This window comes from Coffea arabica, chromosome 5c (genome assembly GCF_036785885.1).
Source record: "Coffea arabica cultivar ET-39 chromosome 5c, Coffea Arabica ET-39 HiFi, whole genome shotgun sequence".
Taxonomy (NCBI): Eukaryota; Viridiplantae; Streptophyta; class Magnoliopsida; order Gentianales; family Rubiaceae; genus Coffea; species Coffea arabica.
Window position 1 is genome coordinate 16,328,805 of NC_092319.1, and position 15,580 is coordinate 16,344,384.

A 15,580-nucleotide genomic window follows, 5' to 3' on the forward strand; every position below is an offset into this window, starting at 1 on the left:
CCTTGGTCGATCAATCCTTGGTTTTGATGATTAACAAACCAAAATGTAGATTTGGTCTAATGTTTTTATGTGAGAAATTTGTTAGAATCAGGTTCAATGGTATCAAGGAAAGAAAACCAACCAAATGAAGAAGCAAAATCAGGTCACTCATGTCGGACGGCCAAAAGGAAACTATCGAACGTCCGAAAGGATGAAGAACATCCAGAAGGAATCTCTGTCGGACACTCGTATGGAAGCATCGGACGTCCGGAAGGATCGGACGCACATCTATCTCATCGGACGTCCTAAAAATTTCACAAAATATTGTTGACTCACTGACTATGTTCAGACGCAGAGCTGTCGGACGATAATATCCCATCGGACGTCCGAACGACAACCTGGCTGACTTTCGGACGATGGGTTCGGACGATAATTATGCGGTCGGACGTCCGACAGGCCAACGGCTAGTTTTGACAGCATTTAATATTTGACCGTTTGAGAGCCTTTTGGAGCCATTTCTCACCTTCTATAAAGACCCCAAAGCACAAGAAGACAGGAGACTTTTGCCAACACAAAATACAAGCTTACAAGTGAGATTTTTGAGTAGAAAGATTCTTTGTTGGTTGTATAAGGGGTTGGGGAAGTTGGGTTGTGAGGTTGCTCAAGTGAAGGTTACTCTCTAGGAGGAGTAAAACCTTGGTGAAGGTGAACCTATCACTTGAAGAGGTAAAACCTTGGTGAAGGTTGCCTCATTTGTATAAAATAGTTCTTAATTGGGTGAGTGATCTTTCAAGTGTAGGTTGTTGAGGGTTAACTAGAATAGTTGTAAAACTCCTTGGCTCAACCAAAGAGAGTTTGGCGTGAGGAAGGAATGAGCCTTCACTTGTACATCTTGGTTAGCATCGCCATCTATTGAAGAGGCTATTGGATTGATATTTGGTTTACATTTCTTATCTTTTTTCTTTAATTAAGTTTTCTTTATTGTGCTTAAATTTGATATATCTTTGTGCATCATTGTGATATTGTTTGTATTCATTGGGTTGCACCAGGCCTTACAATTGGTATCAGAGCTTGGTTTCTTTTGATCAAGATTAACCGCTTAGAGTAAAGATCATGGCAACCATAAAAGTTTCTTTTTTAGAATGTCAATCTATTGATAGACCACCTATGTTTAATGGTTCTCATTTTAGCATGTGGAAACAAAGAATGATGATTTTCTTACAATCCGTTTATATTGAATTATGGTATGTGGTAGAAGATGGTTCTTATGAAACTAGAATAGTTGACTCTACTACCAATTTGAGTAGATTAAAGACTAGACAAGAATTGAATGAAAAAGATAAGAGATACCTTTCTTTGAATGCCAAGGCCATGTGTATATTGTACAATGCATTAGATGTAAATGAATCTAGTAGGATTAAAGGTTGTAAATCAGTTAAAGATATTTGGGATAAATTGTGTGTATTTCATGAAGGTAACCAAGATATTAAAGAACAAAAGAAATCTTTGCTTGTTTCTCAATATGAATTTTTCAAAATGCATCCTCTTGAAAATGTTGATAAGATGTGTAGTAGATTTTGTGACATTATTGAAGATCTTAAATTGCTTGGAAAAGAATATTCTTTGGGTGAGAAAAATAGAAAGATTTTGAATGTCTTGCCAAAAGAATGGGAAAACAAAATAAATGCTATAGAAGAGGCAAAGGATTTAAATTCTATGTCCATTGAATCTCTTGTGAATTTTCTAACCTTTTATGAATTAAAGCTGAAATTCAAAGTGCAAGAGGAAGAAAATGCAAGAATGTATAAGAGAGGCATAGCTTTTAAAGCATCTCAAGTGGGGGATAACCCATCCTTCATGGGTAATGAAATCATGGAAGTGGACAATGATATAACTCCTCACATCAAAAGTTTCAAGAGATGTTCAAGAGGAGATTGCAAAATTACATGGGATGAATGCAATTCAAAAAGAGAAAAAGAAGAGTTGGCCAAAATGGCACTAATGGCCGTTGGAGAAGATGAGGTAAGTTCTTATCACTCTTCTTGTGATGAAGATAATGAAGATGATGATGTGAAAATTCTTATAATTAAAATGCATAAAAATTTGAGAAAATCTTATGCTAAAAATAAAGATTTGAAAACAAAAATAAATGATTTGTTGGAAAAAAATGCCAAACTGTTTCAAGAAAACAAATGTTTGAGAATGGAAAATGATGATTTAAAAAATCAAAAAAGTGTTTTTGATTGCAAAAATAATTTGAAAAAGAAGTTGGAAGAGAAAACAAAGTTTTATGAAAAAATATTGGAGGAACAAAGTTTGTTAAAGAAAAGAATTAATGACTTGAACGAGTTTCTCCAAAATGAAAAATAAAAGTTTTCTCAAACAAAAGAAAGAAAATCTTTTCAAGGCACAAATAATTTTGCTATGATAAGAGGTAAGAAAATTAGTTGTATTAAATCCACCTATGTGCAAAATACTTCTATCATGTGTCACTTTTGTTGCAAATTTGGACATATGCAAAATGATTGCTATGTAAAGAAAAATATGAGAAAAGGCATGAAATTCATGTGGATTGCTAGATCATATTGTATTAACTCCCAAGGACCCTATAAAGAAAGGGTACCAAATGAAATTTCTCATATTTAGGTACATCATGAAGATTTGATCCAAGAAGTGCTAAATGGTTGTAAGTACATTTGAAAATTTTGATATTCAATATGGTCTTGATTTGAAAAATAAAGGGGGAGTTTGTTTTTTTTTTTTGATTGATGCCAAAAGGGGGAGTAGGATTTATTGAAATTTCTTTATATGTTGGCACTTTCTAAGGGGGAGCTTTATTTGAACTTATTTGTTAAAAGAAATCTTCATTTTGTTTGTCATCATAAAAAAGGGGGAGATTGTTGACCTTGGTCGATCAATCCTTGGTTTTGATGATTAACAAACCAAAATGTAGATTTGGTCTAATATTTTTATGTGAGAAATTTGTTAGAATCAGGTTCAATGGTGTCAAGGAAAGAAAATCAACCAAATGAAGAAGCAAAATCAGGTCACTCATGTCGGACGGCCAAAAGGAAACTATCGGACGTCCGAAAGGATGAAGAACATCCAGAAGGAATCTCTGTCGGACACTCGTATGGAAGCATCGGACGTCCGGAAGGATCGGACGCATGCTTCGGACGCACATCTATCTCATCGGACGTCCTAAAAATTCCACAAAATATTGTTGACTCACTGACTATGTTCGGACGCAGAGTTGTCGGACGATAATTTCCCATCGGACGTCCGAACGACAACCTGGCTGACTTTCAGACGATGGGTTCGGACGATGATTATGCGGTCGGACGTCCGACAGGCCAACGGCTAGTTTTGACAGCATTTAATATTTGACCGTTTGAGAGCCTTTTGGAGCCATTTCTCACCTTCTATAAAGACCCCAAAGCACAAGAAGACAGGAGACTTTTGCCAACACAAAATACAAGCTTACAAGTGAGATTTTTGAGTAGAAAGATTCTTTGTTGGTTGTATAAGGGGTTGGGGAAGTTGGGTTGTGAGGTTGCTCAAGTGAAGGTTACTCTCTAGGAGGAGTAAAACCTTGGTGAAGGTGAACCTATCACTTGAAGTGGTAAAACCTTGGTGAAGGTTGCCTCATTTGTATAAAATAGTTCTTAATTGGGTGAGTGATCTTTCAAGTGTAGGTTGTTGAGGGTTAACTAGAATAGTTGTAAAACTCCTTGGCTCAACCAAAGAGAGTTTGGCGTGAGGAAGGAATGAGCCTTCACTTGTACATCTTGGTTAGCATCGCCATCTATTGAAAAGGCTATTGGATTGATATTTGGTTTGCATTTCTTATCTTTTTTCTTTAATTAAGTTTTCTTTATTGTGCTTAAATTTGATATATTTTTGTGCATCATTGTGATATTGTTTGTACTCATTGGGTTGCACCAGGCCTTACAGATTGTGGAGCCTAAACGTTAAGATGAAACTGAAACATTTCTTATGGAGATGTCTGTAAAATGGAATGGCCACAAATGAAGCTCTCTACAAGAGATTTGGAATCAGTAACAAGATATGTCACTGTTGTGGGGAGGAAACGGAAACCATTGAGCACATTTTCTTCTTCTGCCCAAAAGCTAAAGTGATATGGAAGTTAGCTCCTGTAAGGTAGGAGGGCTTAGTTGCACTACAAGATAACTTGTGGAGATGGTGGGAAGCTGTGATGCAATCAGCAAAGAAGACACAAGGAGCAGATAGAATTAGGCTTACGGTGAACCTCTTATGGCAAATCTGGAAAGTTAGAAACAAGTTAACATTCCAGAGTGAGTTAGTGGATGCAAAAGCAATAATAGACAAGGCACAGCAGGAATGGATCGAGTATGAGGCAGCGTATGAATCAGGCACGAGCAAATTCATGTCTAGAAATGGAAAGACAGGTCTAGCAATGATGGGAGCCTCTCAAGGAAGGAACAAATGATGATCAACACGGACGCAGCAATTTCAGCTAAAATGGTCAAATCAGGATTGGGGATCGTTGCAAGGAACTGGTGCGGGGCGATAGTGAAAGCGAAGGGAATTACTGAGAGGAGGAAAGGAGAAGCAGCCACAGAGGAAACTCTAGCAATCAGAGGTGCGCTGGAAATGGCTCAAGGTGTAGGATGGACAAACATAGAAGTCCAATCTGACTGCAAGTATGTTGTGAGCCTCATCAATACGGACAATGTTCAGGAATATAGACTCCAAACACTCCTGGATGACATTGATCTCCTAAAGAAAAGATTTGAAAGTTGCACTTTCTCTTTTGTTCCCAGAACTGCTAATAGTTGTGGGCATGAATTGGCTCAATTCGCAATCAAGGCAACTAGAAGTTTCGAATGGGATGGTACATTCCCAACTTGGCTTTCAGCTTTAGCTAGGAAAGATATGGGGGTAGTTACCCCTTTTTGTAATTAGCCCTTGTACTATCAAGTGTTAATATCTATAAAAATATCATCGTTTGTCAAAAAAAAAAAGAATTTTGACTTTGAAGCGGTTTATTTATTTCTTTTAAAGATATTTTGGCGCCAATACTCTCTTATTGCTTATTAGCCTTTAGGAGGGAAATAATATTTATCACGAAAAAATAAAACAAAAAAAGAGAGAAGTAACTATTTTTAGTCTTGACATTAAATTGATAGGTAGAGCTGTTAAGTCAATCGCGTAACTCAAAAGCTCGTTAGAGCTCGGCTCGTTAATTTTGGTTAACGAGTCGAGCTCGAACTCGAAACATGCTCGTTTAGTTAACGAGCTCGGCTCGTTTGATATTCGAGTAGCTCGTTAGAACTCGTTAATAAATGGCATATTTGTCATTTTATAAATCAAAATTATAAAAATTAAAAATTATAGGTTTTTATTAAGGTTAATTTGCACAAGCTCGAGCTCGAGCTCGAGTTTCACATGTACATTTAACGAGCCAAGTTCGAACACATTTTAAAGCTCGTTTTCCTAACGAGCTCGAGTCGAGCTCAACTCGAATTAAACTCGAATCGAGCTCGACAGCCAAATACTCGACTCGATTAACAGCTCTATTGGTAGGAATCCAAAAGAAATTTGGTAATTAAATATAAGATTGAATATTTATTTTTAATTTTTGAAGCCACTAACACAAAATTTTTGTGAAGTAAAATATGCTCTCAAGCTTCTGGGATCATTATTCTAATGTGAATGAAACTCATAACACAACATTATTGAAAACTATTAGGCTTGCTTTTCTTTTATTTTAAGATAACCTTTGAGTGATAACTAGAACCACAAAATGAGTCAAGTGGAGTAGAGTTTTGATCTAATCGAACCAAGTCTCAACTTAGTTTTATCAAGCTCGAAGTCGAGTTTGAGTTAAAAAAATAATTATTTTATTTTTAAAAAATGAATAAAATAATAATTTTTCTTAATAAATAATAAAATATTAGGGATATATATGTAATTTTACTATTAAAATAAAAAATAAAAAATATAATCGAGTCAGCTTGTGAACTAACAAGTTGACTATCTTTGAATTTGAATTCGAGTTCGACTTAGTCAACTCAAGTCGAACTCGAGTCGAACTTTGACTCGAGCCGCTCATTTACTGCCCGAGTAATAACGCCAAAAAAATTCAAAATAATTCATCATCAATATTATTCAAAACAAGACAAAAACAAGAAAGTAACATAGGAAACTATATTTAATTAGTCTAGTTGTCGTTGCAACAAATATTCATTTAGACAAAAGCTTAGTCAAACTATAATTAAGCACGAATAACCATGACAAGCATAAGATGGCATGAAGTTTATGGAATCTTTTGTGAATAAATGGTCGAAATTCCCTAATCACTCATTTAGCTCAAAAGCCCGCATTCGAACAATTTCATCAACATTCAATTGCTTACTTAATCACTAATGCCAGGCATTCTTGAATATCTTGCTAAGAATAAGATATTCAAAATGATAATGCATCGTTCTCAGTGACACAAGAAGCTCCCAAGCCAACAACTAAGCGAGTGTCTCCGACAAGATAGAGCCATAGAGGTATGAAACTGCGACAATAAAGACTTAAAAACCTTCATTTTTATCACAAAAAAATAAAAGAGAAACAAAATCAGAGGCAGAAATCACTAATAAAATAGTTAAGAACCAAAAAAAAAAAAGCACCAATCAGTTTGAAGATGCAGTATGTAGAAAATATTTTGCTGTAATTCACTACACACATAACGTAATTATCTTCTTATCATATATATATATATATCATATTAAATAAGTATTAAATAAATAATACAAAAAATATATACAATGATCTTCAATCAAAATGCAATAAAGAAGCTGAATAAGTCAATGCCAAGTCAATCAGATGTAGATGTGATATGAATTCTGCTGATGAAACGAAATTCGCATTAACAAGCCTCGGATCTTTGATGATTAACACAAGTTTGACAGCGAAATTTCTATATGAGCCCCTCGAATCCCCATAGTTGCAAACGTTGATATGATCTTAACCCATAACCAAATGAAATATTGAACCCAAGGAATGGTAGGTAGGTGCCACAATAAAGGGTGATGTCTTAATTGATTAGCTGAATGAACACCAAGATATTTCTAAGTGTTCAAGGGATGCTCATAGAGTTAAGAGAGCGCTTCTTTCAAGAATATTTTCTGAAAAATATGGCATATGTTATTCATGAAAAGATTGCAACGATGTTTTTAATGTATCTTGACAAAACTCCTAACGAAACAGCGAGTTGGACCTTTAATCGGTCCATAAACCCTACTTAAGGGATGGATTCAAGATGCTAGTCCATGATGCAACAAGCTGGAAAATTCAGTCTTTAATCTCTTTCTTCCAAATGACTTTGAGTAATCCCTGTAGTGAAGAAATAGCTCCATACTTTGAGACCTCATACTCGTATCAGTCCCCTCCTCTTGAAGGTGATTTGCCCTCAAATCATTGGTGCGTTTATAGGACAACAATGTTGAAAATAGATGAATTGTTACGAGCCAAGTTGCATGCTGTTTGGACAACCTCTTGTTGTTCACGAACAGACACTTTCCAAGTCATCAACCATCTCATATAATGCTTGTTAAAGTTCCATTTTGCACTCCTAAGCTCTCGAATCTGCCATTCTACATGGTTTATCAAATCTAGACCTACACAGGAAATCACACAATAAGTATCTGTAGGTATAAAACCACTCGAATAGCAATGCTCCAATGGACTAGCAAAGTCCCAAATCTAGTTGTTCAAAATTGTAAAATTAATCATAGGTTGTTGTTCGTCTGGCACATCTTGCATGGGTAGAGCTAGACAGAGATGGACAATTTTAATTCCTATAAATGAAATAGCAAAATCGGTTTTTCAAGAACCAGAAAATTGACAAAGAAAGAAAGGAACATCATCATCTAAATACTAAGTATAGAACAAGGTTTAAGTGTAGTTACTCCCTTGGAAACATCACTAGGCTTCTCAACAAGCAAATCAGCCCTAGGTAAGAAATTGAGCATTTGTTGCTAACAAAGAGATATAACACTTAAGACACAAACTCCATGAAAACTCTTCAACTTTCCAATGGATGTAAGGATGGAACACTTTAAGATCATGGTAATAACACCTTGCTTAACCTGCACACAAGAAGAAACACTAAACAAAGAAAAGTTTAAATACTTAGTAAAATAATAAGCTCTCTTACTATCATTAGTAAAACAATAAGCTCTCTTATTAACTCCTTTGGATTTTACAATCATGCCCTCATTCTTATGATCATTCAAATTCAACTCTTGTTCTTTCTCTTTCTCACTCAGCTCTTTTGAATGCTCACTCTCTTTTTCTTTCATGCTCTCCTCAAATTTTACCTCACCCCTCACAGTCTCATTTTGCATCTCACACAATATCTCTCCAGCTAACTCTTGACAGGTAGCTAGTTTAGAACTTCAAGCACAGCTTGTTCATGGTCAAAGTTTGGATGTATAACAATGTTATCCTTCTCAACCAATGGTGCGGCAAGGTCCTGAGATGATCCTTGAAGATTGCAGTCAACTAACTTCTTCATTTGCTGTTCTCATTAGGGGTGGGCAAATTTATCTGCTAACCCGAAAACTAGTCATATCCAATTAGAAAATTAGGATACCTGATTTGTATTATTTGATTGAGTCAAAAGAGGTTTGGATACCCGTTTAGATGCGGTGTGAGTTAGGGTCACATAATTAAAAATCCACGGGCACCCTAACCGCCTTGATATATACATTTTATTTTTTTATTTTTATACATATATTATAAAATAATATTTTTAGAGTTAAGTAAGAAATTTCATTGAACAAATTGCATTACAAATATAAGAGACTATAATTTATTTACAAGATTCATTTGTAGAGGTCGTGATCTTTTATTTTATAGAAAAGAATTTAATTAATATGGAACATATAGTTAAAAAAAATTTGCTACTTATTTCAAACTTTTTTATTGATTTTAAATTCTTTTAATTTTTTTTCTTTTTCTTGTATTCTCTTTGCATGTTTGTTTCTTGATGGGAGATTTTTTTGAGAAAAAATCTTTATTAAATCTTAGATAAATGTGTAAAATATAAAATTAAATTAGTATAAAATATTTTTTTAAAAAAAATTAAATGATAATTGGAGTGGGACCGATGCTAGTTGATCCGACCCTATATTACTGGGTATCTTATAATCGAGTACCGACTAAGATACGAGATGCGTAAGGGTCAAAAAATAGCTGACCTACTAGGTGTTGGTCAGGTCAGTCAAATGGTGGACGGGACAGGTACCCAACCGGTACCTACCCCTAGTTGTTGTAGAAGATTTGCTAAGTTTCCCATACTTGATCAAATCTATCTTCAACTACATGCTTAGGTTTGAAAGTTGTCAAATGAACCTCCTCCTTTCTTCTTGAATATGTTAACTTTAAAGAGGTAGATTGTAAGGAACCCTATCTCTTGGCATTCCTTTTCTCTCAAAAATTTCATCTAAAATCTCATCAAATTCTTCCCTCATTGCATCTAAAACTTCATCTAATCTCTTCCAATCTTGGTTAGACATCTTAGAGTGAAACCTGCAAAAAAGAGGAAGTGACAAAAATTTGTCCTCACTTCACTCTCTCACATGTATGCACTCAACACTCGTGTATCACATCGATGTTTAGAGCACTCTAGTAGTCTCACCACAACTTTCTCAAGGCCGTTGTCACCTCCCTTGAATAAATTAGAAGTTCCTTCAAGTGTTCAAGTTAACTCATCGACCAAAGAGCATGTATAATGACCCAAATAGGTGACACGATTCTGTGTAATGGTATCGAACCAAAGGGTAGTTGACTCCAGTAGATTAATGGCGAAGTAATGGAACAGTAACTGAAACTAAGAGCTAATAACTAAGCTCAAAGACTAATATTTCATTAAGTAACCAATCTAGATATAGAGAGGATGGTTACAGTGAAGAAGATGGTCAAAAAGGCGGGAAAACTTGAGGAAAAAAGAAAGTAAAGAATGAGAGAAAATCTCCCAAATTCTGCACTAAATTCTGAATATTCTCTCTGCTAACAACATCAAATCTCCTATATATAAAGCTACTGACTAGTACCTAACTCCCTAATGCTACAATCGTATCCAGACACGTGGCTTGTTGGTGTCAGAGGTTGTTATAGGACCACCATTGGTGTAGTCACGTTCTTTGAGCTGATTTTCCAGTGAAAGCATGATTTCACTCCACGCTTCCTGCAGCTTCCTCTTCACTTCATTCCACGCTTCTTCTACTGAGACCACACCTTCTCATTTCCTTTAGCTTATGCTCAACTTCATGACAATTGCCCCTCCTTTAAACAATCTTGAACTCTAGATCCAAACTCAGGAAACTCCGTTTCAATTCGTTCAGTATCTTCCCACGTAGCTTCAGCTGGTGTAGTGCCCCACCAGTGAATGAGCCATTGTATAGCTACAACATTCTTCCTTTTGACAATTCTGCGATCTAGTACAGACACTAGTTCCACCCTCGGATGCCCCTTTTCGTCTACATTTGGTAGTTGGAGCACAGGAGTTGCACTCTTTCCCACCTTCCTCTTCAACAACGATACATGGAATACAGGATGTATCTTAGATCCTTCAGGTAGCTTAAGCATGTACGCCACCTTCCCTATCTTGTGGATCACCTGATAAGGTCCAAAATACTTGGTGGATAACTTGGTATTTCCTCTTAGGTCCATAGTAGTTTGCCTGTGAGGTTGCAACCTCAAGTATACCCAATCTCCTACACTGAAGGTTCTCTCACTCCTCTGGTCAGCATATAACTTCATTTTGTTCTGAGCTTCCTGGAGATTCTTTTTAAACAACTCGTCCAGTTTTTGCCTGTCCTTCAAATGGTCTTCCATAGTGGCTACCTTGGAGTGAGTCTAGGGTCCAAATGCCAATTGGGGAAGGGGTATTCCATATAAAGCTTCAAATAGACTCATGAAAATGGAAGTGTGATAGGTGATGTTGTACCACCATTCAATAAGGGAGAGCCAAGCATTCCACCTCTTAGGTTCTAAGTAAGTCATACATCTCAAGTACATATCCAACACATGATTCACCGTCTCAGATTGGCCATCTGTTTAAGGGTGGTATGTAGTGCTTAAGTTCAGCTCAGATCCCAGCAGAGTGAATAGTTCAATCGACAACTGGCTAGTGAATACCTTATCTTTGTCAGGGAGCATGCTGAGAGGTACTCCATGCAGCTTGCAGACATGGTCTAAGAATATTCTAGCCATTGATGGTACATCAAAGGGGTGTGACAAGTTGACAAAGTGAGCTGACTTGGTGAATCTGTCCACCATTACCATAATAGTGTCATTCTTCTCAGACATAGGCAGACACTCAATAAAGTCCATTGTGACATGACTCCAAGAATATTATGGGATAGGAAGTGGCTGCAGGAGCCCTGGATAGGCTGTGTATTCATTCTTACACTTCCTGCAAGCATCACACTGCAGTACAGTATTCTTGATATCCTTATACGTACCTGACCAGTAAAACCGTTGCTTGGCTCTAAGATAGCTGGCTTGCACTCCTGAGTGTCCTCCCATCTGTAACTCACGTAATATAGCAATAATCTTTCCTCTTACTTCTCCTACTGTACCAATTACTATCCTCCCCTTGTATCTGAGCAGTCCATCCTAATAAGAGTAATCCGGTAGACTACCAGGTGTAAGTAGCAGCTACCTAATAAGGTCCTGCACCTCTTTATCTCCCTGATAGCTCCTTATGACCTCCTTCATCCACTCTAGAATAACACAAACCAATTCAGCATAGTCTCCCTTCTCCCTGCTAGCTCTTTTGGATAGTGCATTTGCAGCCCCATTTTCTCTTCCTTTCTTGTGCTAAATTTCATAACTCAATCCTAGAAATTTGATGAACCATTTCTACTGAAGTGTAGTGGTGACCCTTTGGTCTAGCAAGTATGTGGCGCCCCACTTTTTGATGGTGTGAAAGTAGTGTGTAGGAGATGTATGTGAACGTGTGTGAAAGTGAAAATAAAAGGCCGTGGGATTGTGAAATGCGACGGTTTGGCCAAACAAAGGGTTTTAGATAGAAAAGGAGTCGCCACTTGGTATAGAGTTAGGGTGTACCAAGTCACCCAAAAAATGATTTTGTTTTTGAAAAAAAAAAGTAAACAAACCCTTTTTAAAGAATTTTAGGTCTACGTAACCAAAGAAAGGGATCGAGGGTCACATTTGATAAGGGAGAAGGCAAAGGCAAAGCCTAAGGCACTCCCTTACCCTAGCCAAAGCTAGTTGCGTGACTTAGCCCCACTTTTCCTATTTCTTCTACCCAACATATGTGTTGCATGTTGGATGTGACTAATGGATATGAAAAAAAATGCAATCCTAAATCTAAAATGTCTCTTATGAGGCTTTTTGATCCCAACCACATGAGTTGTGATGGCCAATAAGAAAAAACTCTCATAGAGGTCGCGGGTAATACAAATGAAGACTCAAGTATGAGTGTAAGTGTGCAAATGTAAGAAAAGTGCAAGTGTGCAAATGTAAGAAAAGTGCATGTGTGCTAATTGAGAAAATAAAGGTGTTTGTGTGCAAGTGGATGAAAATATGGTATAATAGTAGTAAATATATAAGTGCAATTGGGTGCAATTTGTGAGGTAGAAAAATAAATAGGTGATAGGAAAAGAAAAATGTGCAAACATGACACGTGGATTGAGAAAAATATAAGTAGTGAGAAAATGTGGATAAAAAAGTGAGGAGGTGATATGATAGAAATGAAAGTGTATGAACCTAGAGGAATGCATCAAGTCGGGTACGGGAATGACTCCTAATTTCACGACTTTAATTTTCCCTTTGATTAGAAGGAAGGACTAGCGTGCTAAGGCTATTTTGTAGCCACACTCGCTCGTTTCTCTTACCGAAAGGGGACTCTCAAGCAAATGTACCTTATAACTAGCATGAAGATGCAAAACCTAAAATGAAGGGAAAAGGGTTGGAGGAGCATGCCAAATGCTAGAAAACTAAGAAAAATGCATGGAATGTAGTGAAACATACAAAAAAAATGCACTAGCGAGAGGGAGGTCCCTAAGGGCCTAACATTGGATTAGCCCATATCTATGAATTCCTACTAACATTGGACTAGTGGAAAATCGAGGACAAAGGCCACAACTAGCGTTGGACTAGTGTGGATTCGGGAAAGGGGGCCACAACTAGCGTTGGACTAGTGTGGTGACGTCACACATTCATTACAAATCAAATAAATTATATAAAGGCGAATAAAGCAAATAAACACATAAATCACATATAGCACATAACACATAAGCATGGTATCTAGATGCAAAACCCTAAGAAAGCGGTAACACATAGCACGTAAGCATGCAAATCACATAAAAAAGCAAATAAGCCCTAACTATTACATTTGGGGAGGTCCTACTACAATCTAAAGGGGAAATAAATAAATAATTAAAATAAATACCTAACTATTACAAACTTGGCAATCAAGTGCCTTTCAAATGACTTGCCAATTAAAAAGGCGAAATGAAAAGAAAGCAAAATAGGCAATTAAACATAAAATGGAAAGCAAATTAAAGCATGCATATTCACACATAACACGTAGGAGCACGTAGGAGAAATAAATTCAAGGAAATAGAAGTTACCTCCCTTGCAATGAAATCAAATGAAGGAAAAATGGCTTCAAAACAATAAAAGGGTCAAGGCACTAATTAAATAGTAAATATAAACAAAATCACCAAGTCCCTCCTAATTGCAACTTTAATGAAATCAAACAATGCATAAATTTCCAAGAAAAGTAAATTATTGGTCAAATTTCTAAAATAGAAAGACTACCAAGGACCCAATTGCAAATATAACCAATCACTCAAGTCCAATCAAAACATTTTGAAAACTTCAAAGATCCAAGAGTAATAAAAAGGTCAAGTAATGGTTCTAATTACAATTATTTTAGGACCTATTTGCAAGAAATTGGAGCATGATTGGGCTTTTGTAGTATTGCTAGAAATTAAGGGGAGTGAAGTGTAATTTTCCCTTCTTGATCATGCATGCAGCTATGTAGAAGGCCTAAACTTCTGCAACTAAAAAATGAAGCTTGCTGCCTTTATTTCCAAGCTTGCAGCAATTTTCCAGCCGCGACTCTATCCGTTTCATCATGCAAACAGGTTTATCCCATACCAGGATTCTACCTATCCATCATCGACTAAACATGCAACTTCATTGCAGGATTGAAACAAAGAAATGGGGCTGACCATCAAGGATAAAAAGTAAACAGCAAAAGAAGGAAGATGAAAAAGTGCAGCAGTGGTTTTCATAACAGCAAAACAAAGGTGCAGCCAAATATTTTTATGCCCTTGAAAAACTCTGATCATGATGAAACAATCATCCACCAACTGATAAACTTTGATGCTATAAATGCGAGACATGAAAGCATGAAGAACAGAAATGTGGGCATACATGTATCAGGAAAAATGAGAGACATATCAGCGAATTCAAGTGTGAATGAGCAGCTTTTGCCGTAGGCACTTTGGGCCTGACTCTCATTCATCCAATACAGATAACACTACTTTCATCAAAACAGATCAGCTTGTCTCAAATTAATGCTTGAATGGTTTTGTGCTAACATGACTTGAGAAAACAACGGAACCGCAGGTTCCTTTGAAATTTTCTGGTTAAACCTTTGCAAGCCAAGAGAAAATCATTTTTTGACATTATAAACTTGTTCAGAGCTGAAACATTAGCCGAACATAGATGCACATATAGAGCAAGGATCAAGCAATCATGCCCACAAATTTCAGCAAATGCATATAGTGGCCGAACCAAGACAATAAACCAGATTTGTTCAACAAGATTTCCACCCATTTTATTATCAAACATGCGTATCCAAAGAATCAAACTCCAAGCAGACAGCTAAAACTTACCATTTACTTCGTTTAACATTGAAACCCAAACACAAACAACAAGAAAACAAAGAAGCAACAGCCAAAGAAACATCACAACAGACTTGTCTACAATTTTAAGCCATTTTCTGGGTTTGCCTATTCAAATACGCCAAGACTGATTGTAAACATTGAGCAGAAACTTATGGATGGTACGCACAATCAAACGACAAGCAAACTCAAATTTCATATAGACTATGAGCTTCAACAACCCAACAAGAAGAATGATTCTGTCCACATGGCTGCAACTCTTATATTCAAACACAAAAAAATGTATGAAAACCAGAGAGCTTCCAAATCGGGAAAAAATCCTACAACTCTCTTTCGGCAATTTTAGGGTTGAACACCAACTAATGAAGCTAGGAATGACTCCTATAACCTGTGTTTCATGAGTGACAACAACACAAGATCTGAACACAGTGATGTAAAGCCAGTATCTGGGTTATCCATTTACGCAAAGAGAGGGAACATCACTCAACAAAAGGAGGAGCAGATCGGGAGAACAAGCCAGATTCCCAGGATTTTCAACATGTTCACATTCAACTTGAATGAAATGGATTACCTTTGTCGCCTATAAGGTTGAGACGTACGAATCCAATCTGAAGAGGAGAGTGCTGCCCCAGGAATGCCCAGCGTTGGAGAAATTGCAACTTGGAGCTTAGATTTTG

At 36.7% G+C, this 15,580-nt stretch overlaps 1 protein-coding gene across 1 annotated transcript; it reads right to left on the reverse strand.

Moving 5' to 3' along the window:
* Positions 1 to 10,284: 10,284 nt before the first annotated feature.
* On the reverse strand, positions 10,285 to 10,854 carry LOC140007223 (uncharacterized). Its single transcript, XM_072049921.1, has one exon. It carries the CDS (start codon positions 10,852 to 10,854, stop codon positions 10,285 to 10,287), a length of 570 nt encoding a protein of 189 aa, XP_071906022.1.
* Positions 10,855 to 15,580: the final 4,726 nt, after the last annotated feature.